This window comes from Planococcus citri, chromosome 5 (assembly GCF_950023065.1).
Source record: "Planococcus citri chromosome 5, ihPlaCitr1.1, whole genome shotgun sequence".
NCBI lineage: Eukaryota > Metazoa > Arthropoda > Insecta > Hemiptera > Pseudococcidae > Planococcus > Planococcus citri.
In genome coordinates, this window is record NC_088681.1 from 38,574,661 (window position 1) to 38,597,980 (window position 23,320).

Genomic DNA, 23,320 nt, shown 5'->3' on the forward strand with positions numbered 1-23,320 from the left:
CCGTGTTATGGCATTTTGAGCTTATGGCGAATGCTGTGACGAAAGATCGAACAACGAACATGCGATGCTAAAAAAATTCGTCCATTCGGAAATCTTGTTTCATGTAGTCAGTTTTGTAAATTGCACGTTTTGTGGCGAATTTATCTAATTCAAAATGGTAAGTACCTTTATTCAAGATATTTAATAGTGTATTTATGCCAAGACAACGTCCATCTTTCCATAATTTCTTCCCCCTCGTCGATTTATTGGCTCAAAAGTTGATAATCCACTGATGTGTTATGCCACCTAACCCTATCACTCACAGCCTAACACACCGCTAATCTGTTTCCATGATTGTAATTTTCATAATTTTTTGTTCTTGTATTACAGGGTCGTGTTAGAACGAAAACCGTCAAAAAGGCCGCTCGTGTCATCATTGAAAAGTATTACACTAAACTGACGTTGGATTTCCATACCAATAAAAGGATCTGCGAAGAAATCGCCATTATTCCATCGAAACCATTGAGGAATAAAATTGCTGGGTATGTTACGATTTACTTTTTCATTTCTGTTTCGTCTTATCATTGTACTAAAGGTTCGTTTACCTTTGTTTTGCGTAGATTCGTAACACATCTTATGAAGAGGTTACGACACAGTCAGGTTAGAGGTATTTCCATCAAGTTACAAGAAGAAGAGAGAGAACGTAGGGACAATTATGTGCCGGAAGTATCTGCTTTGGAACAAGACGTAATCGAAGTCGACTCCGATACCAAGGAGATGTTGAAGATGCTGGTAAGCTTTTGTTTTGTCTTGTTCGTCTGATAACATTATCAAGCAACTGAGGTATTGATTCAATTTGTCAATCTTTCAGAATTTTTCGAATATTTCCGGACTCCAACTGGTACAGCCGTCGGCTCAACAATTCACGAGACGTGGTTGATAATTTTATGTTGCGTTATTATATCCTTATTTTTTTTTAAATACAGCTGTGTATAGAACGTTTTCGGGTTTTTATTTGAGCGAAGTAAGGATAATGATGTTGAAAGGAGTAAATCAATACTCGATGTCCACTTGTCAATTTATTTTGAGAAATATGGCTCGTACACTAAATTATTTCTGTTCGTAAGCTGTACTGGTGCGTGCGATTTTCAGTCGTTCATGAAGTACAATTTTTTAGAAATGAAACTTCCTTTTTATTTTTTTTTCATCTTCTCATGCTAGAGAAAAATTATCCCGAAGATCTTTCATAATCAATGTAAATATCAATACAAATTCGTCTCGATTCAATATCCGAAAACAAATAATCGACGCAGTCAAAATCATTTATTAATATTTTTTTTTTATACACTTATCGTATAAATTCTCAAGTAACGAAATGTATAATATAAAATCATCGGGGCTAATAATATGATGAGTAGCAAGTCACACAGCAATAATAACAAAAACGGAAGATACATTGCCAACATGGTAAATACCACAGTCATTTCTTAAAGCTTAATGCCCTTTAGTCGAAAGTATAATATGAACGTCTTCAAACGTTTAATTTTTTAAAAAGAGATTTATCAATGTAATAGGAAGCTTTTTAAAAATTATTTATGACAAATACACAACGTATAAGAAGTAAAAACACTTATTTACAATAACAATACTGAACAATAGTTGTTCGTTTAAATTATTTCGTAATAATTGGTTATGTAGATGCAGTCAATTTCGTCGACTAGTAAGACGAAGGAGACGCTGGCAATCCTAATCTGGCAAATGTCATTTCTTTTCGATATCTTATGATTTCCCAATACATATCTTCAGCTGTAAGGAAAGAAAAATAATTAAAATATACGTTAGTAAAACGTCCTGAGATTTAAGTGAAAATGTCAAACGCGTCCTTCACATCAATTTAACTTACCAGAACTTTTAACTAATCCTCGTTGTATGTATCTTAAATAATTCAGAAAATTACACACCGAAATGATCTGCGAACAAACGAAATTAAATTTTTAATTAAAAATTCCGTCCAGTATAAAACGAATTCCCAAATGGACAGTTTTCTTACCCTATTACGACATATTTGTGATATACAGTGCCATTCATCCGAGTCTGATATCTTCATACGATAATAACATAACCTTGGCATTTCCATAAGAGCACATTTTCTGTAATTGAATTAATAGTCGTTTAAATTCACGAGGAATAATGATCTCGTAAAAATACGCTATAATTTAGCACATTGTTTCAATTTTTTAAAAATTATAATTGCACAGTTGACAAGTGAAACGCTCGTTAGTGTAACTGTAATTTCGCACGAAGATACTCGTACCTATTCTCCGTTTAAATAATCAATAATACGACTGTCGTACGTTGGAAAATTTTTGTAAATTGTCGACAAATTCGTCCCCCAGGACTTTGGAGCCGGCTGGAATGAAGCCAGTAGCTTTGCTCTCGTGCTGTGATTCATTATAAATAAAGAAATGTACCACCTGTACGCGAGTAACTAGGCAACCAAATTACAAGTAGGTGTAAAAATGTATCGAACTCGTCACCACGCGTCGTTCAACCCCCGTATAAAAAACGACAATCATCATTTTCTATACTAAATAATGCGTTATTTATCAGCCAGACTCGAAAATTAGATCACCTACATAGCTGTGCAGACATGTTTCCATTTTAATAATCAAACACGCCATAGGTAATAAAACTAGTACCTACCTACATAGTACATACAAAATTCGAAACTTATCCAGCTTACAATTTGGCATTACCTATAGGTACCTACCTACAAAAGTGGCAAAAATGAATTCTACATGTAGACTTGGAACATTTCGACGCATAATTTCAACACCATATTTGTGGATTTTTTTTACGACAAATCACGCAGTCAATAACGAATTTAAATAAAAGAAAAACGTGGTCGATGATTTTACGTCAGCCTTAAATACGTACAGACGAATTGCAGCGTTTGGTTCGAGTTCGAGTTCGAGTTAACACATGGCGTGGAATAATAATTAACTGAACATTTGTCGCAATACGCCCGCAAAATTGCAATCCAATTGAGAATTCAGAGTGTGCTTTCGATGTGCCATGCCAGACCGACTCTTTACAGTTTTTCCGCATTCGTTCGCAGCGTAATTACGAGCGAATTAAACGTCAGGTTTTTTTCTACTTCGATTGATTAATACGACCTCTGGGCTTTGGGTCGTAAAATTTGCCAGAATTGTTCAAATTTCGTCGAATTTTCAGCCCAAAATTGCAAGATATGGAGAAGGCAGAAGAAATGATTATTCAATTGGAGTAAAGAGTTTTATGATAGAAGTGGGGTGAAAATTCCAAATAGGTACGATTGTATTTTTCTACTCGTATCTTAGTTTGTTTCAATAATCACCAAGTAGGGATGCTCCCTGAAAATGAAATAAACGAATAAAATATACCAAAAGAAATTGAAAGCCAAATCAGGTTGCATCAAATATATGCAATTAAAAAATTTTTAATTTTTTTTTGGTGTGGGAGAGGGTTTGGATGATCTCTTGACTGATATCTTTATAATTACATTTAAGCCATCAGAAAAGCTCAAAGTTAATTTTCGTCAAGTTCAGAAGTTCTTAAAATTGGTATAATTTTTTCTAAATTTTTTCCTTCGAATTTGAGAGGTCATTTTGATCTTAATATTTTGCTGAACTCGATCAAATTTAAAAATAGAAATAAAAAACAAACCAGCTTATCAAATTTATCAGCCTCACTAAAAAATGTTAATAAGTTGCAGCATAAAAATTTTGAATCTGCGTCAACCAGATATTTGTTTTTTTTTTGGGAGGGGGACTGGGGGGAGGAGGGTAGGTAGGTGAGAGGGAGAGGAGGCTTAGGCCTTAAGGTTGATTGAATTACGAAAAAAATAATAATATGATAATTTTTCTGCACAAACATTTCTAAAACAGTTTTGAAAATTATTTAAATAGTAAAATTGATAATTTATAAAAGATAACAAAAAAAGGAAAATGAAAATTTAATGATTCATCCCGAATAAAAAATTTCAAACCTGAAGAATGATCGCCAAAACACTTATGTACCTACCTATCAGTAAAATTAAAAAAAAAGAAAAGTCAAAAAATGCTCAAAAATTAAATTTAAAAAATTAATTTTAAGAATCGAAATTTTCAAAGTTGAGATGAAATTTGGTAATAAATATTAGAAAACAACTCGCCAGTCATGAAAATTGTGAAAATCATTCATCAACTCTGAACTTATAATAATACCTATTCGAAAACTCTCTAAAATATTTGAAAATTATCAAAAAATCTTGTAAAAAGTTTCAAAATTCTGTAAAAGTGAAAAATTTTCAAAAAAAAATCGTTAAAAAGTGCTGTAAAAATGATAATATTGTTGATGATAAGTTTTGAAATTGTCAAAAATTTTGTAAAGAGAATAAAATTAAAAGAAAACCGATTTTTGAAAATTTATTTCAACCAATTTTTACATCTTTTGGAAACTTTCAATATTTTTCCACAATTTTTTTCAAAAAGTATTTTGAAAAATAAGTACTTGAAATGAATACACATAATTTTAGCAATATGTACTTTGGAAAATTTGAATATTTGCACTTTTTGTAAACAACTTTTTCATTTTTTTTTTCAAATTTCAAAAATTCTTGGTACACTTTTTCAACGATTCATTCGATGTTTTAAACATTTTCGGTGATTTTAGCTTTTTTTGAGCATTTTACCACCATCTAAAAACAATTTTCAATATTTTTGTTTTCGCTTTCAATATTTTTATTGAATTAATATTTCAAATGATTTTAATGATTAAGATCTTGAAAAAATATTCACCACTTTTTCCACAAATTTTTACAATTTTCTGTTTGAAAATTCCGATAATTTTTATTGCATTATTTATATTTTTTTTTTACAATTTCTTAAACATTTTAAAGATTTTAATGAGTTTTACTATTTTTTGAACAATATCTATTTTCCAAAAGATTTTCACTTTTTTTAAAAGTACAAAAATGAGTTTTATATTTTGCATCACTCAATATCCTGATGGAAAAAACCAGAACAGGGTTACCACTTCTGTGCAAAAATTTATTTCCCTGCAGTTTTCAATGTTTTTGAAAAAAATCGTTTCAATTTCTTCATCAGACTTTTTTTTGACACAGATACTTGAAAAGGTGATGGAAGGAGGAGGGAAAGGGGGTGCAAATACGTCAACAAGAATGAATAGCATAGAACAGAAACAAATATACCTAAGTATCTACACAAAAATGATATAATGAATGTCACAATCTGAATTTTTTAAAAAACATTTCGGATGTTTCAGTTTATTTCGCGATAAAATCAAAATATTGATACCAATAAAATTAAATTTTACTCCTTCAGAACCGAAAACCTCTTAAGAAACCAAATATGCGCTCAATTAATCGACGATTACACCGAAAAGAACCACTTTGCGTTTCAACTTGTCCACTTCACAAATACATACCTACTTTTTGATCACTTGACCATATTTTTAATTAAAAATATCGTCAACGAGGTTTCACGTAAACTTACTTAGGAAAATGGCATTTCGATTTATCCACAGCTTCGATAAATATATTCTCCAAATGAATGGCTTTCTTGACCTCGCCGGCCAATGAACTATTATTGAAATCCAAACTTTGATCAATGTCTTCTCTATACACCCTCGTTATAAAAGGATTATCTTTTTCCAAAGTTGGATTTTCTTTCCACATGAGAAACTCTCTGTGTACGTTCGGATCCATCTGTAACAAAGAGGTGAAAAAATTGCGAATATGAAATTTCAATTTAGAGAAAAATGAAACGCTACAAAATACGAGCTTTTTATTCAAGGTTGCAGGTATTTTTTTCACGCTGACCTAGTTAATTATCACAGTTACAGATCGATTTCGTATACTTCAGGGTTTGTCGATGCTCAAGTAGGTAAGCAAGTCTACCCTAAATGCAAGTAATAGGTACTTAGGTATCTCCTCGAAAAATATCATAAATACGAGATCTCTCAATACAATTTCAAATCGCAATAATATACCTGCTCGTGAATTGGCATAAAATTTCTCATTCACGATATGCGAGCAATTTGAAAACAAAAATTTCTAATAAGTAATTATGTACCAGTGCAAGTGTGCAGATAGTAAAGAAGAAAGAGATTCAAGGTTACATCCCATCCTATCGAGATACTCACTATACCCAGGGCATTAATTCGACTAGGTACTCTATTACGAAACTAATTATTATTGTAAAGAGAGTGCAGGTGGATACACAATGCAAATCTTTTAAGGCATTACGACGACTATAATGTATATTTGATGCGCTGCACAGCACATCGCACAGGAGGGTAGCGCCGTAATATACTATTCGAATACAATACTATACTATGAAACACATTCCAACTCGTCTTCGCAGGTACCATTATGGGAGGTGATGGCGAACTTGAGAGCGGTATTATTTACGGGATATAAAGAGCTTATTACTGGTACGTTTGTATAGAAAATTGGACAGCACAGGTACACGTTTCATATTTCTTCAACGTACTTCAACCGTATCTCCTAGAGTCAGCGTGTCAATCCAATGGAAACCTATTATAGATCTGCCTACCAACATACATAGTCTCTATACTGATATTTTGGGTAAAAGCTACTCGTACCTTACCTATGTGTCGAAATATGACGTTTCGATCACGCAATCTCGACACGTGAAAAAAAAAAAATTCTAACCTTAATGTAAAACTGATGCTTGCAAAGTGCTTTACCTACTCCGAGTCTAATAAATAACCAACCATGTACACTGTACAGTGTACAGGTACTCGTACCTTGAATAAGTAAACATACACCTACCTAACCTATAGGTACACCACTAATGTGTATTATGCGATACTTTAAATTACCCCGCGAGAATTTCACACCACGAATATGTAGGTACCTAATTCCAGTCACGCTCTAATATCCAATGGGAAAATTGAAATTCCCCTTGAAATACCTGTCGAGTTTTATCAATGAATTTAGCGAATGGAAACTGCAATTGCGTTTAAGTAATTGGCGAAAAATACGTTTACCTTTTTGGTGGTACGACTATAAGCATGATTAGTTGCGAGAAAATTTTTTTATCAAATCGATATATAATCCCAATGAATAAATACGTATAAGTCTAATTACGTACGTACGTACATTATCTGCTTATTACAGCATTCGTGGATTATACGTATTGACGTGCAGTATTGATTACATTATCAATAGCCGGAATTAGGTATGATACGTGCTCGTAAATTCGACTGTGAAAATAAAATTTGAGTGGTTATGTCATAGGGGTGTCGAGAAATTTTAATTCTTATGTCATTATAATTTATATTTTTGATAATTGGAAGACGAATTTTTCTTCAACGAGGGATTAAGAACCGAGAACATGAAAGCACGTGTAATCAAAATGTCAACAATTCAATCGATGTGAGATATTCCGCTATCTCGATCGTTGAAACATCAAAAAAATCGAATAATAACTGAAAACAATCAAAAAAATTAGGAAAAAAATTGAAAAAAAAATAAGTAGATCTATATAGAATTTGGTACCTATTTTGAAAAATTGAAAAATCACTGCATTTGATAAAAAGAAAAGTAAGATTATTGAAGTACTTTTCCAGCAACTATTATTGAAAATGCTCATCGAAAACAAAAAAAAACCAAAGGTACAGGAGAATGAAATTTAAAAATGGATAGATAAAGAAACAAAAAAAGCAACAAAAAAATCGTTCTTCAAAATAAGAAAATAAATTCTAATTAACAAAATAACACCCAAACATTTTATTGAAAAACTGAAACATTGCAGCATTTCTCAAAAACACTGACAAAAAAACAAAATCGAAAAATATTTTCAGAAAAGCAAAAAAAAATTTAATGGGGGGGGGGGTTATAACACTGAGAAATAGGGGAAACAATTGAACGATTTTGTTTGGCTTCTCAAATGTTTGGAAGCATTTTTTGGGAAATAAAAAAAATGATAATCAGAAAATAAAATTACTCACTTGATTCGAAACATTACTCAAACAAAATTACAAAAATTCACAAATTGGAAAACTAAATAAATGTTAACCTTATACTGTGTATGCGACAAAATTTCAAAAATTTGAAACATTTTTCCTATGTGAGAAAAATTATTAATAGAAATTTTTAAAAAATTTTGAAAATTGCCAGGTTGAAAAAATTGAATTGGAGACAGAATTTTACCAAAGGAAAAGACAAAACAAAATTTTTAGGCATGAAAAAGTTTAGAGATAATTTTTCAAAACTAAAATTAAAATGAACCCTATTTAAAAAACAAAAAAAGATGACATGCAAACAAACGCTGATTTTTATAGAGCGGCGGGGGGAGGGGAGGGGAGTGTCTTCTGTGCCACCACTGATGTTTCTTGAAAAAAAAGTATCAATATTTTTTTTCATCAAAGCTCAAAAATTTGAAGCACTTCGAATTTTTCAAACAATAAAAACCAAAATAAGAAGTAGGTAGGTATGGAAAAAGCACAAAAAATTGAACCATTTTCTAAACACTGAAAAAATATTAAAATTTTTCATATATACCTCATCCATGAATATTCTACTTTGAAAACATAAAAAAAAAAAATTGAAAATCATTCAAATAATTTTGTCAATTTTTTTAAAATTAATACTTATGCTTTTTTTTATCTATTATTAGAAAAAAAATCCGAAACATGAAGAAAAGTTAAAAGAATATAATTTTATTTTAAAAATATACTTTGGAATTAATAAATTGAAAAAAAAAGTTGAAGAAAACTATTCCTCTATTCTGATTAAATAAATATCGAAATAGGTAAGTAATTGAAAATTGATTTTTTATTGAAATGTCAAAAATTGGAAAATAGCCATCATTTTTCAACAAAAATTTGGCTAGATAAAAAGAGCTTTTTTTTTATTTCTACTTAACGGTAAGAAATGTAAGCAGTTATTCTTCCAATCGTTAGAATTTTTAAAGCTTTTTTTTTGAATGATGGTGTTATGGACTTATAAACTACTCGTAGTAGGTATCTATGTAATTCAAGCTATCAACATTTCGCATCGAAATACCTTTCAGAAGGTTTTGCCCCTTTTTGCTCTTGTTGTTTTAGAATTTCGCTTTCCAAATTGTAATTACAAACACCCAAAAAAAAAAAATTGAAATTTCAACAAACGCTCTTCAAATTTTTAAAATTGTATACGTAGGTCAAAAAAATGGGCTTTTCGATTAAAAGTAGTATTTTGCTTCATGAATTAGGTACCTACACAATTTTTTAAAATTCTTTTAATTTCATTTATTTTAATATACTGGTCTCTGAAAATTTTTGTTCAAATTTTCTAAAATATCAAGCGTTGGGAAATCGACCTTTCTGATCGTCAAAAACAATGTTTTCACTTCTTCAATAATTAATTTTCGAAAACTTTAACTATCGTTTCACCTGAACCAGGGTGTTTTTCTAATCAACAATAGGTAATAGATGAGTTTCACTCGGCAAATTTTTTGGAATACTTCTCCCTCTTTCCCCCCTCCCACGAAAAGGTCGATGAATATATGACAGAATAAGTTCCTACTTCATATATTTTTACTTTAAAGTTTTCAACTTTTTCATTAGTTCAAAAATCAATAAAATTTTCGCGAACTTCGCGATTTCATATTTTCAACAAACTTATTAGTTTGACCTCATTTTTCAAAGCTGGAAAAAAATTCAAAATACCCGACTCGCCTACCCTTTATTTTCATTAAACACCAAATTATACATAAATTTTCATCTCCAGTATTTTCCTCTTCGCCAATTTCATAAAAAACTTTTCGCCTCCCCCTACCCTCTCGTTTATCATTTTACACCCATCTGAATATAAATTTCAACATTAATAAGCACGAGGAAAAAATTTACACGTATATTTTCAACTCGTTTTCGTCGTAAAACATGAACATGATTCATTTCTAAACGAGTTATTTTATTTTATTTTTTTTCTCGTCATAAAAGGCTTTTTTCTCATTTCAAGGTTTTCCAACCAACCCTGTATACCCCATTCTCTCAAACTATATACACGAAACGGCATTAATTTTAAGCAGGCTTATGAGAGGGTGGGAAAACTCCAAACTTTACTTCGCGTAGGTTGTCTCTCTGCTCGTTCACTAGAAGGATTTGTTATTTTTTGCCAATTTCGTCGTCGACGACGACGTCATATTCTTCACTCACTATATGTCTTGTTTCCATCTGCCTCTGCCACCATATACACGTAGCATTTTTCTCATTCAAATAAACGCTTCTGATTTTTCATTTTATTATATACGCGATTTTATTTCTTTTTTCTTTTTTCCAACCGAGAAAATATCTTGAAAGTGTTTTCCTCCTGTACCTACCTACTCGTTGGTAATAGTATTTCATTTGCGGACAAGGATTTTCTTTTTTTTATTACGAGATTTCAGTTTTTTTCTTTTTTCTCTCGTTTTCACATCCGTATTCCGTCCTATATAAGCCGGAGGTTTATTATTATATGGTTTATCCTTATTTTACCCATTATTTTATCTCCTAAATAGAAAATAATGTTTATTTTGGGATCGAGAGCTAAAAAAAAGGACATTTGTCGATGTCAAATATGCCTCTATCTATAGGCAATGACGTATGTACATAAAACAATGAATAGGCTATCGTTACTCCGGGGATTTCTTTTGATAAAATTAATCAATGAATGAAAAAAACCACCCCCACTACCCTTATCGTATCGATGCAATATTTTATTCGTACACGGATGGAGTTTTTTTCTCGATTTCAACCCTTTTTCAGTTTATCATCCTTCATAAATATTCTGCAACGTTTTCTCTCGAATGGAAATTCGATATTCTGATTTGGATTTCATTTCGTTTCTCAACGATAGAAAATCCCTTCGTTTGAAATCTAATAACGCGGGAAATCCATTTTTATACGTAATTTCATTCAAGTATCGTTCGTATAATTCGATAAAATGACGATAATTTATAAATTTTACTAACAAGTCGTTTGATTACGAATGTCGTTCCGACCACGGATAACAATAGGTACTCATCCTATAGTATAGGATGGATATTTATAATTAAATTTATCAACAAATAAACACAAGTGTGTATAGGTAACTGATAGATATCCTATGACTGTCATAATGCTGTACACAGTACACACACTTCAATGTCTCAATATGGCAATTTGCCCGCTTTATCGTTTTGCTTGTACGAGTAAATAAATCTACAGTAACATAAGTATAGTGAAGTTTATATCAAATTACACGTGCAAAAAAAACGCTGAAATCATTGTTACTTTTCAAAGAACAGGTAGCTGATTTACTTAGGTTTTTTCCATAATCAAAATTAAAAGGAACTTACAATGGAAATATCATTTTTCATTTCTAAGGTTTTCTAACTCGTTTTGTGGTGTGCTATTGCGCCATAAATAAGCACGTGGCCAAAGCATCGTGCAATGCATGACGACCTCATAGTGCTATTTCATGCATTAAACGCATTTATTTAAAAGTTCAACTTCATACCTACTTCCATTAGCTATAATTGACCATCAACAAGTGCGAATGTGAAACTCAGCTGATCCGTGATATGTTATAAATAGCAAGTTCACAGATATAATGTTCAAATAGCGTATTTTCTATCGATAATATATCGCGTGTTGAATCACTGATATGAAATAGTAATATCGTGATGCTGGTCAAATTAGTTAATTTCGCATTTACTTATCATTATACTTGAAAATTAGTTCAAAGTAAGATTTTAATCGCGTTTATTTTCGATGCAACTAATTTAGTCATTTAAATAAACAGCAGGATAAGGCGAGAGTATGATAAGAGAATAGGGATTTAAGAGATCATCGATGATCTTGGGGTCAAAGCTCAAAATTGATTAAATTGAGACTTCGCAGACTTGTTTTTGGAAAAAAAAAAACGAAAAAGATGCACCATTTTACGTTTTAAGGAGGTTCTCATTTAGTATACAGAAGATAAAGATTATTTCAAGGAATAAAGATTGTGTAATCATATTTCTCGTAATCACGTATTTTCTTCGTAAACAAACACAAACACTCAAACTGAAAGCCTCCATCTCCATCACCTCCACCTTTCCATTTACTATTCATAGTGCCAAAAATTTATTAGGAATCTAATTATCCTATTCAAATTATTTCTTGAGACCTACAATGACCCAAAACGTCTTCTCCTTCCCTCCCATCATCAAATACGATAAACTTCAAAGGCAACCATAATCCTCAAAATAAATTCCTGAATCCTTGAGCGAAATTTTCAACAAACCTCGAGCAACACGTCGATGCAAGAGGTACGGTTCATAGAGAGAATATTGCGCCATCAAATCTGACCACAACACTATGGTGTGTAGTGTTTAATCGATAAACATTATTAGATGTAGAAAGTACCCACGGAACCGCTATTTCATGCATCTAATCTCTATTTTTCTGTACGTACTGCAGAGAGCTGGAGCGAGGGGAACTCCAACTCGACGCGCATATAAATTCCATCGGTCTACTAGAAACGCACTGGAGCACGAAGAAAAGAGCAAGACATATGGAAAGAGGGGCAAAGAGGAAGAGATCGAGAACACCTAACAGTATACGTATGAAAAAAAATTGAACATTACGCATTTCCACCTTCACATGATAAATATGTAGGTACTCGACACTCGTATGTATAGTATTCCCTGCCCCCTCTGGTACCCTTCGTTCACGCCTCAGGTCCTGCCCATAAGGTGCAATGTTTCCAGTCTTTATAGTTTATTTATATTGACTACACGCTGAGTCTGCTTTCGCTGAACGGTGAACATGATAGAAAATAGGAGAACGAGTTCGAATAGGTAGGTGAACTCACCTCGTATCCATCCTTAACCTCGAGAGGATCGCTTTGCAGCGTGTGATTGATATCTTCTAATGAAAGTTGACTCGGAGACGAATCGCGTCCGTATTTTAGATCGAAGTGAGATGGCGATCGTTGGTGGTTTTTTTTGAAAAAGCTGCTACCACCGTCTGTGAAAATCATCGAGAGATCGATATTAGTATAGAGATTTAACAAAAACTATGTAGATATACGTACAGGGTGTCCATCAATTATCTGTCGTATTTGTTATCTTCTCAGTACCCCTACAGCTCATAATTTTTAAACAGAATTCTGAATCCACAAATTTGAGATCGTCGAATTCTAAGATGTATTTATTTTTCAATTCAACCCTTTCGTTTTTCATTTTTATTGTGATAAGATGAGCTTTCATCCTCACTAAAAGTTCTCTTATCAGGGCTCGTAGGTATTTAATTTTTTCCAAAAAAAAAATTATCCGACTTCAGTAACCAAAATAGCTTGAAATAGTAACCAAAGAAGTAACCAAAAATGTGACAAAATGTGGGCAAACGTTTTAATGTAAAAAAAAAAATCATAAAAAAGATAACATTACAAATTGAAATGTTTTTTTTCTCTCATTTAAAAAAGTTGTCCTTTTTGGCAATTTTATGGAATCAAATTATTAAACATTTTTTTGCAATTTCTGATGGAAAAAAAACAACAATTTAAGGCAAAAAACAATTTTTGGCGAGAGTGAAAATTGTTTGAAAAAAATTGAGACTTTTTGGAATTTTTTGTCAGTTTTTGGAAAAAATAGATTTTTTGTGAATTTTTGACATGACTACAAAAAACACTGACGATTTTAGCAAAAAACAAAAAACAAAAAAAAACAGGACTTTCTAGGAATTATTAGAAGAAAAGTGATACTTTCAGACAATTTCATGCTAAAAAGCGAGACTTCAGGCCAGGTAATTTTTGAAAAAAAAAATTGAAAATCAATGAAATTAATAAAGTTTTGTTAAAAAAGCGAGGATTTTGACAATTGTATTGCAAAAAAAAGATACTTTTTGGGAATTTCTAGTAAAAAAAATAAGACTTGAATTTCGCTAAAAAGCGAGCTTTTTTGGAAATTTTTGAACAGTTCTTTGAAAAAAGTAAAAAAACGACATTTTTTGCATTTTTGTTAATGAACGAGGTTTTTTGTTAATTTTTGAAAAAGTAAAAATTTTTGATTATTTTTTTGCAAAAATGTAGCAATTTTTTTAAAAACGGCTAAGAAATTGGTAAATGTTTTTTTTTTGCAATTTATTTCGTTGAAAAAGCGAGAGTTTTTGCAACTGTAAGTATTGTAGAAAAACGAGACTTTTTTGGAATTTCTAGTAAGAAAGCAAGAATTAAATTTCGGTAAAAAGCGAGATTTTTTAAAGAAATTTTTGAACAATTCTTCGAAAAAAGTGAAAAAACGACAATTTTTAGCATTTTTGCTAATGAATGAGAATTTCTGTTAATTTTTTAAATAGTAAGAATTTTTGACAATATTTGGCAAAAAGCAAGATCAACAATTTTAGCAAAAAGAACCACTTTCTGGCAATTATTTGTAAAAAAAGTTGATTATTTGGCAATTTTTATTGAAAAACATGTCTTTTTTGTAACTTTTTGGTAAAAAAATGAGATATTTTGGTTATTTTTGCTAATTTTAAAAAAAACAGATTTTTGGGTACCTACTTTTAAAAAAATGAGAATTATTTGTAATTTTCAGTAAAAAACCAAGAATTTTTGCCAAAAACCAAGAATTCGACAATTTTAGCAGAAATCAGCAATTTTTGGAAATCGATGGCAAAACAATTATGTTTTTTCGAAATTTTTGTTGAAAAAGAGAGATTTCTGTTTTATAATAAAAGGAGACTTTCTGGTAATTTTTGGAAATTTCTGACAAAGAAAGAAGACTTTTTGAGGAACTTTTTGGGGAAAAAAGAAAGAATTTGGCTATTTTGCTAAAAAACGAGCTTTTTTGTCAATTTTTAGCGAAAAGCAGGGCTCTTTCGAAATTATTGACGAAAAAATCATCTTTTCCGCAATTTCCGATGAAAAAACGAGACTTCTGGATACTTCTGACGAGAAAAAAAATCAAGATTTTAATTTTTTTTTGAAAAGGCAACAATTTTCATCAAAAATGAGATTATTTGGCAATTTTGACAAGAGATGTGAGAAATTTAAAACTTTCACACTCAACTCATAGTTCTTTTCATAACTTCTAGAATTTATTAAAAAAAGATGTAAAATTGCTTTCAAGGGTGAAATGAAATTGAGTTGGGCTCACTCTGTTTCTGTTACCTATACGTGTTCTTATTTTGAATAATTTTTCCATTCTTTTAATTTTTTTCAATTTTGAGGACATTTGATTGAAATGTTTGCAAGTTTTGGCCTCTTACAAAAGTTTTGGATGCTCACATAATGAATTCTAAAATCTAAAAAAATTAATCGAAATCTGACAGAAATTATATAGGATGGGACACTCTGTATACTAGATGAAAGTATACTATACTAGAAAATTGTGTAAGTAATTATATAGGTAGCACTACGTAGTAGGTAAATATAAGGTTTCAACTTGAACTAACTCGATGCGAGAGAATTATCTTCTTTGGTTTTAGGCGACAATTGGCCATGCAAATGGAGATTAGGTTTACTCGGAGTGGAAGTCAAGACTAGAGTTTTTAAGGCAGCAACTTCGGCTGTTAATACATCGACCTTCATCGTACTTTCTTTTAAAGCTTTCTCAGCTGCGGATTGTTTAATATTCGCCTCCCGCACCATACGATGAGCTTCCTAAAAAAAAAACACAAAACAAACACAAACGAAAATTAGAAAAAAAAATCTTAATATTTCGCCATCGAGTTCTCACGCCATAGTAATATCGTCGATGTTATCTTTATCACATCGGTAAGTAGAAAAAAAAACCTTAAGGTGCGGAAATTCTCATCAGAAACTCATCCAAACATTACGCAAGATACCCCCTCGCACAGAACCTGTTCTCCAGCAACGCGTCAAGGTAGATGGGTCGGCGACATTTAATTATTTTCGCGTTTTTACTAATTAAACCGAAACTCGCGAATTATCAATGTTTACATCGCTGCTGTGATCGAAACCAGAGGAAATTTCTCATTCTTTAATAGGATTAATAACTTCCTTTGTTCTGATAAAGTACCACTCTCAAGTACGTGTTGGGCAGGTTTTTATCAACAAAATATGTATACAAAATACACGTAGAAATTTGTTGTTGTTTTTTTTTGCCAGAGTTTTAATTACTCGCCTATACTCGAATGAAATTCACTCGTGTATTTTTTCGATGGCACTGTTACGATTTCTTTTCATGGCCTGTTGGTCGGAGTCTTGGCCCAAGTTATTTCATAAATCGTCCTTCTTTCCATACAATTAGCTCTGTTTCGATGTTCAATGTATTATTGCTTTGTCTTCATCGTCGTGATTTTTCTCACTTTGTTTATTCTCTAACGTTACAACTTTTCTTTTGGAATCACTCGAGTTTTATTTCAATATTGTATGTACTGTCGCTGCTCACGATGCTGACTTTTTACCTTCTTCGATTCGCTAAAATAGCAATCAACTGTTAATGACTATCTATGGGTACGTCGTAAGTATGGAGTGGGAGAAAATTGAATTAAAATATTTGTACATTGAGTTTAGGTAGGCAGGCACTCCGGAGAATTTATCCATTTAATGGACTTAGCCGCAGATAATGACAGGTAGAACCCTATACCTCTATACGTATTTCGATAAATGTTTCAGATTATAAAAAGGTCTTTAAAGGGAATTCACCGGAGCATATTACACCTTAGAAAAGGTATTTTAACTCCATTATGGATACCGTTTCGATAAAAGGTGTCAAATTAACATGATTTATTTCAGCTTTTAACCATTGAGCTCCAGGAGCTTATCATTACGTTCCCTATATATCTACATCCTTTCAAATAATGTGAACTTTTGCTTCGAGGCTTTGCTCTTTAATTCATTTTTTAAACGGTAAAGAAGAGGAGGGGTTCGATTTAATATTCCTATAATTGTACGTATCCGAAGCAAATGATTTACATTCAGGTAGGCCTGAGAGTAAATTACACATAAATGCTTAGGTAAGCAATTATTGTGGACAGTTTCGTAATCCTCCCATTAATCGTTTTTATTACGTACAATATCTCCATGAAAACGAAATTTCAGAGTTGAATCATTCTTCGTTCACAATTTATAGTTTTGAAAAGCATATTCGACTTTAATGCCCAAAATCGCCATAAATACATACATATACTTGGTAAAAAATATCTATAAGATTATATAGATCATAGAAATTTGTGGGTCTAAGTTACCTACATTTACCTACACTTTTCAACCATGAAATCATTCGTGAGGATCGACCAATCATTCATTGTGGACAAATCTTGAAATAATATATAATTTTTTCTTTTCTATAAAGAGTTCTCAAGAGCAAAAACGAGTCATTCGCGAACGAAAAACAAAAAAATGATCGAATCATAAGCGAAATGATTCAATTTGAAACATAATAAATCGTTTACGAACAAAATCCTTAAAAAAAGACAATTCATCAATAAAATCATTTTTTTTTCAATTTTGACGAATTTTTGAATAACAGATCTACCTGAAAAATTGTCCAGCCATTCATCAATGATTTGCATCCAAAATGACAAAATCGTTCGCAAACGAACTTTTAAAATCAAATTTTTTCCAGATTTTTACGAATTTTTGCAACAGTTTGTCAATGATTCATTTCAAAAATAATGAAATCGTTCGCGAACAAAATTTTCAAAAAATCAAACATTTCATCGAAACTGCTCCAAATACTTTTTTCCAATCACCCTGAAATTGCAACAGTAGGTTATTCAAATTTCAAATGACATTAAAAATGGTCAAATCGTTCGTTCCCCAACAACTCCCACTTTAAAATGTTAAATGTTCATTAATACAATAAATCGTTCAAATGGATGATATTTTTCACTCGTTTTTGAGGAATCGAATGAAAAATACGCGAACCGTTCACGAACGATGTGGATAAAGATTCTTCAAACAAATTTACAATTTTTACAGCATGATAAACATTTAATCGTTCACGAGAAATTTCAGTAGCACACGAATGACTCATTCCAAAGCGTGGATCATTTTTCGTGAGATTTCATAAATAAATTGTTTCCAGATAGAAAATTTTCAAATTATTCGCTATTTGATGATTCATTCGCTGGTGACAATAAATTCCATTCAAATCGATCACAAATGATTCATTCGACAGCTAGAGGACGATTTCAACAAATTCATCAGAAACACTATTGAAAAAAAATTGACCTAGTCACATGAGACAGGTAGGTACAAAAATGGCACAGCAACCATACTGATGATGACGAGTGGAGGAGTTGATGAGGGGTGGGAGTGAGGGTGGGGGTACAGCTACCCATTTTATTTTATTTTTCAAAACTATCTGATTTTTTTTTTTCTAGAAAAAAGTACTGATTTTTACAAACAGTGCCCCTCAAAAAAAATTCTGAGAAAGATTTTTAAATAAGAAAAGGCATTTTTATCTTATATGTAGGTATTTCAAAATGAGAAAAAAAAAGAATTTTTCATCGAAACTTCTGAAACCGAAAAATGCTAAAAAAAAACAGTGGCCAAGTTTTTGAAAAATAATACTGTATTTTCGAAATAAAAAAGTACGTACCATATTTCCAACAGTTTTTTTTTTTTTTTTTTTTTTAAACAAAAATTATTCAACGTGTAATGACTTTTGGACCAAGTTCTCGATTTTCTGCAACTACTAATTACATAAATAAAAACATTTGGATCCAGTTCCAGTGGTGTAGTCAAAGCCTCAAGGGGCACAAAGGAGAAAAAATATGTTTTTACCTTTTGAGCCAGTTTTTCCAAAAAAATCTCGATCCAGCAGTAATTTTATATTCCTTTTCATAAAATAAACGTTTATTATGAAGAATTTTCAGAAAATTATTACAAATTCTAACATTTTTGCATTCAAAAATTTTGTTTTGCGTCCTTCCGGGCTACAGCACTGTTTGAATTGCAAAATCGTTGAATGCAATTTTTAAAAATCTCCAAAGTGCCGAATAACATACAAAAATTTTTTGAAAAATGTTAAATAAAGTAAGGGAGGGAGAGGGAATTATAAACGTAAACCAGTTAGTACTCTTTTTCTCTTCCACTTTCATCGTCAAATGAGAAAATTTTTTTAGAATTCTTGAAATTTCATAAAAATGTTACAGACACTGCATACCTCAAAAGTTTTGTAACACAATTCAGTTTTTTTAGGTGGGGGGGGGGCATACGACGGCAATGGTGTAACAGAACCTAACTATAATTCAAGCATCCAGCATTCTGATGCAAAATTTTTCACAAAGATTTATCAAAGATTTAAAAATTTTGTAACACCGTTTAGTCGATGGTCCTGGGAGGAGGGCTAGTGCCAATTTCACAAAAAATTGGCCAATTCCATTTAAAGTTTGTTTCCTTTTATCTCCTTGAATTTTCAAAATCTAAAAATTCACCACAAATGTTTTTTTTTCACCTTGAGCAGTGACACTTAAGTCAATAGGTATACGCACAAAAATCGCTTTCTTCGAAATTTCCGAAAACAACTGTCCCTTCATGTGTCAATATACATCCATTCTCATTCACTTCTAATAAACTCTCTTAGTCAAACAATTCGAACCTGATGTGACTCATTCTCTAACGAACAATTGTTAAGAAATGAGAAAACCCATTTTAAAAAATGAAAGATAGATATTATAGGTACACAATACCTTTGAAAACACAAATCAAACAAAAGAACCGAAACAACAAATTTTGGAATTCCTCGTAGGTCATTTGAAAAAATCAACGCAACGTTGCCAGAATTAGGAAATTTCCCCATAAAATAAGAATCTTTTTAGCAATACATCGTCACATTACCTACTTAAATTCATCTAACAAACCATCTGGTACCCTCAATCGAACCTCATTATCGGAAATTGAATTGAACAAATTCGCAAACAATACCTACCTATTCACTTCTCGCTCACACGCCAGCCTTGTAATGTGCTTTTACAAAAGCTTGGTGTGTAAAATTTAGGCACCTTGTGAGCTGTATGACGATGCAAATATTTACTCGGCCAGTAATAAGACTATAGTTGGTACACTGTTTATTCAAGGTAGTGGTAGAACACGATGGTAAAATTCATCTGGAAGACAATTCGCCATACTTTCGATGTAGTTACGAGATATGCACAGGTAAAATGTAAACATTGCGAGTGAACTTCGCACGTAGATACATTAAAAACCCCCATCAACCTATCCGCGTAGCGGCGTAGTCAGCATCTCGCCCCTCACACTCATCTGCAAGGTACCTACACCTTGGTAAAGATGCTCTTTTGCACACATGATGACATACAATACTCTGCTCGCAGATTAAGAGGAAAATATTATAGAACCGGTTTCTGGGACCTTAATCGATAAAACGAATTAGCATATACGGGAAAAATGATGAGCTACGATTGCCTACTCTACTCTTATAGGTACTCTTCGTAATCGAGAATAAAATAATAGTACACATCGTGTACTTGGATCGCAACGATATTCATATAGACACTCACTTGAAATAAACTAGCGGTTAATTCTTGTAATTCAGTTTCCACATCTTGTCTTATCCTACTTAGTTTCATAACTTCTTCATCTCGTAACCTTAAGATCTCCCTGGCATGCTGCAATTCTTCTTCTAGTTTGGTAAAAGCGTGCTCTTTTACTTCGGTTACCGATTTATCCCAACTGGAAGCTGCAGATTCGAGTCCACTGTCATCTGACGTGGTTCGATTGCTGAGATCTTTGGGCTGAGTGATTTGTTGCTCTTGAGTGTATATGGCATTTTGAGTATCGGCACTGGTTTCGTTATCGGAGACATCACCATTTAGTTTCGAGGCAACGGTGACGTCGTCGTCGTCTTTGCTCAGGTTAAACTTCAAGTCTCCGTCGACCTGGAGTGTTTCATTGAGTTTATTCATGTACGTAACGTCGTAACCGTTGATATTATTCACGTCGCATTTATCGATGATTGGTCCATTATAAACCATTTTTATGCTGGTATCTGAAATCATATAACATAGGATAGGTAGGTAAGTAAACGAAGCTTTACAATGTGTGAGCAACAACTGCATTAGATACATGGGTAGGTAAAGATATCTAGGTATAAGTATGCATGCCTAATTGCCTACACGTATAAGTACGCTAAAATACGATTTATGTAACAGGCCAAGTCAGCTTTCGAAGAAAAAGGTACACGTTATTAACCAATTACTTTAATTATATTCACGTGCATATATTGCAATCAATACTTTTTCAATTTTCGAGAAAATCGATTACATTCGTAGGTATTTGTGGTAATTTGCGTACCAGAAGCCAGATCATTTGCAAAAAAAAAATACGTATAAGGTTTCTAAAAATCAACCAACAACTCTAATATCTCATATAATGTACTTCTGACGACTTCAGCAAAATACATTCGTATACATGAAACCATAACGTAATTCGACTATAGGTATTTGAATACGACGAATACATACAATAAATTGCTTTCGTTGGCGTAATTTTTCATCTAAATGGATATTTATACGTATTTTTTCAGACTTTTTTTTCCTCTTCGTACGATACACATTTTGGTACAATGTATAGTGAATATTTCACGTGGGATTTACGTTTCGGAAAAAACTCTGTGTAATTTCATCGTTGACGTTGTGCCAAATCGTTAACTAGAATCTATACGAACTGTTGAATTCGAGAAATGAAAATTGTTGTATTTCCTGTGTATAACCATTTAACTTGAGAGAAGTTTGATAAATATTTTCAAAACTGCTAACAATAGGTAACGAAAGAAAGATACAGGTTCATAACATCATCTTATGCCTATTCATTCGAGAAAGGAAATTTGTTAGTGTAAGTTTTCCTCGTTTTGCTAACAAAGACGTAGATTAGTTCTCAACCCGGAATAAATCACAATGCTTGGTATCATTTTGACTGGGAAAATTACGCCGAAATTGTATTCGACTCGAGTTGGCATCGTATCTATCATTATAAGTATACGAAGACGTAAGTCGTAATCTGGATTATTTTCCATCGTCTTATTAAATTTAAAATTCAATTTACCTACGCTTTGGTAATATGAATAAAATTAATATTGCGAAAAAATTAATGAAATTAGAAATGTTTTTCCAATTACAAGGTAGGTGGTTCGTGGGCGACTCTCAATATACCAAAATAATAAAAGCTAATTATCATAAAGAACTTTGAAAAAATACATCAAAAAAATGAATGAAAAACATCAACAATTTAATAGCAATGAAATCCTTGCTGTTTCTGCTCTATGGCCAAAAAAAAAAAGAAAAAAAAACTTTAAAGAAGATTATTATAGTGCTATTTTTTATAGAAACATTAGCAATTGAAAATCAAATTTGAACCAGAGGAATCGACACGAGCGAAAAAAAGAAGGTTCAAAATTTCAAACGACAATCGATATCCGAGCAAACGGCAAGGAAATTATTCCAGGGGAACAAATTGAAAAATTTCATTCGCGAAACCTCAGGATTTGAATAAAAATAGAGTATTCTTACTTTCTCGGCATAAAGATGAAAATTTACAATTTTCTCAATAAAGCTCTAAAGATGGAGAAAAATAACGAGGAAAAAGTTTTTCAAAAATTAGATTTTTTCTATTGTGTGGCATCCTTTTCCAGACTTTGAAAAAATATAAGTAATTTTACCTATGACAGGGAAGTATCCCAACTGACATAAACAATTTTTAACCAGCCAAAGGATTATCGATAGAAGACTCCAAGATACACCGTCAGCAAAAATTTTTTAGGTTTTTGAAAAATTTTGAAAAATTTTTATCAGAATCAAAAAATAAATGAGAAAAAAATTTAAATTTTACCAAATTGATCAAGAAAGCTAAAATTTAGTTTGTATGCCATTTTCGACCTCCCAAGTCGACTGGTGATGGCTTCGAACCGTTCTGGAGCCTCCAGCGGATTCTCAGATTTTTCCGTTTGTGAAAAAAGCACTGTAAATGGGGTGAAAATGGCATTCAGCACCCATAAACTCGCATAATTCGCCATATTAAATATGCTTCGAAGATGCCACAAATTTTGTGACCTCTTCTTCGATCGATTTAGGCATATATTTTCAAAATCTTTTCGTGCCGGTTTAAATCTTTTGCCTTCAGTAATTATTTTTGAAACAAAAAAAAGCAAAAAATTAAAATCCGCTGGAGGTTTTAGAATTGCTTGAAACCATCACCAATCGACTTGGGAGGTCGAAAATGGGATAAAAACCAAATTCCAGCTTTCTAGGTTAATTTGATAGAATTTCGATTTTTTGAAAATTTTTAATCCATTTCACCAAAAATTTAAAAATGAATTACAGCATCTGAAATTTTGGAGTACTTGGGGTCTTGTCTTCTATC

The 23,320-nt window shown here is 32.0% G+C and overlaps 2 protein-coding genes across 3 annotated transcripts in view; one reads left to right on the forward strand and one right to left on the reverse strand.

The window, feature by feature from the left end:
- Positions 1–2: 2 nt before the first annotated feature.
- RpS17 (ribosomal protein S17) lies at positions 3–977 on the forward strand. The gene is made up of 4 exons (XM_065369563.1): positions 3–157; positions 370–521; positions 600–771; positions 851–977. The coding sequence occupies exons 1-4, from the start codon at positions 155–157 to the stop codon at positions 917–919; spliced, it is 396 nt and encodes a 131-aa protein (XP_065225635.1). The 5' UTR covers positions 3–154; the 3' UTR covers positions 920–977.
- Positions 978–1,285: 308 nt separating this feature from the next.
- Positions 1,286–23,320, reverse strand: part of LOC135849220 (guanine nucleotide exchange factor for Rab-3A-like) — a 35,745-nt gene continuing 13,710 nt past the window's right edge. For both annotated transcript variants that reach the window (XM_065369544.1, XM_065369543.1), the window contains 7 exons: positions 20,464–20,951; positions 15,427–15,634; positions 12,845–12,999; positions 5,514–5,725; positions 2,030–2,129; positions 1,883–1,949; positions 1,286–1,785 (listed from right to left, as the gene is read on the reverse strand). In XM_065369544.1, coding sequence (XP_065225616.1) covers positions 1,697–1,785; positions 1,883–1,949; positions 2,030–2,129; positions 5,514–5,725; positions 12,845–12,999; positions 15,427–15,634; positions 20,464–20,937 — 1,305 coding nt within the window. In that variant the 5' untranslated portion in view covers positions 20,938–20,951 and the 3' untranslated portion in view covers positions 1,286–1,696. The remainder of the gene's footprint in view (positions 1,786–1,882; positions 1,950–2,029; positions 2,130–5,513; positions 5,726–12,844; positions 13,000–15,426; positions 15,635–20,463; positions 20,952–23,320) is intronic.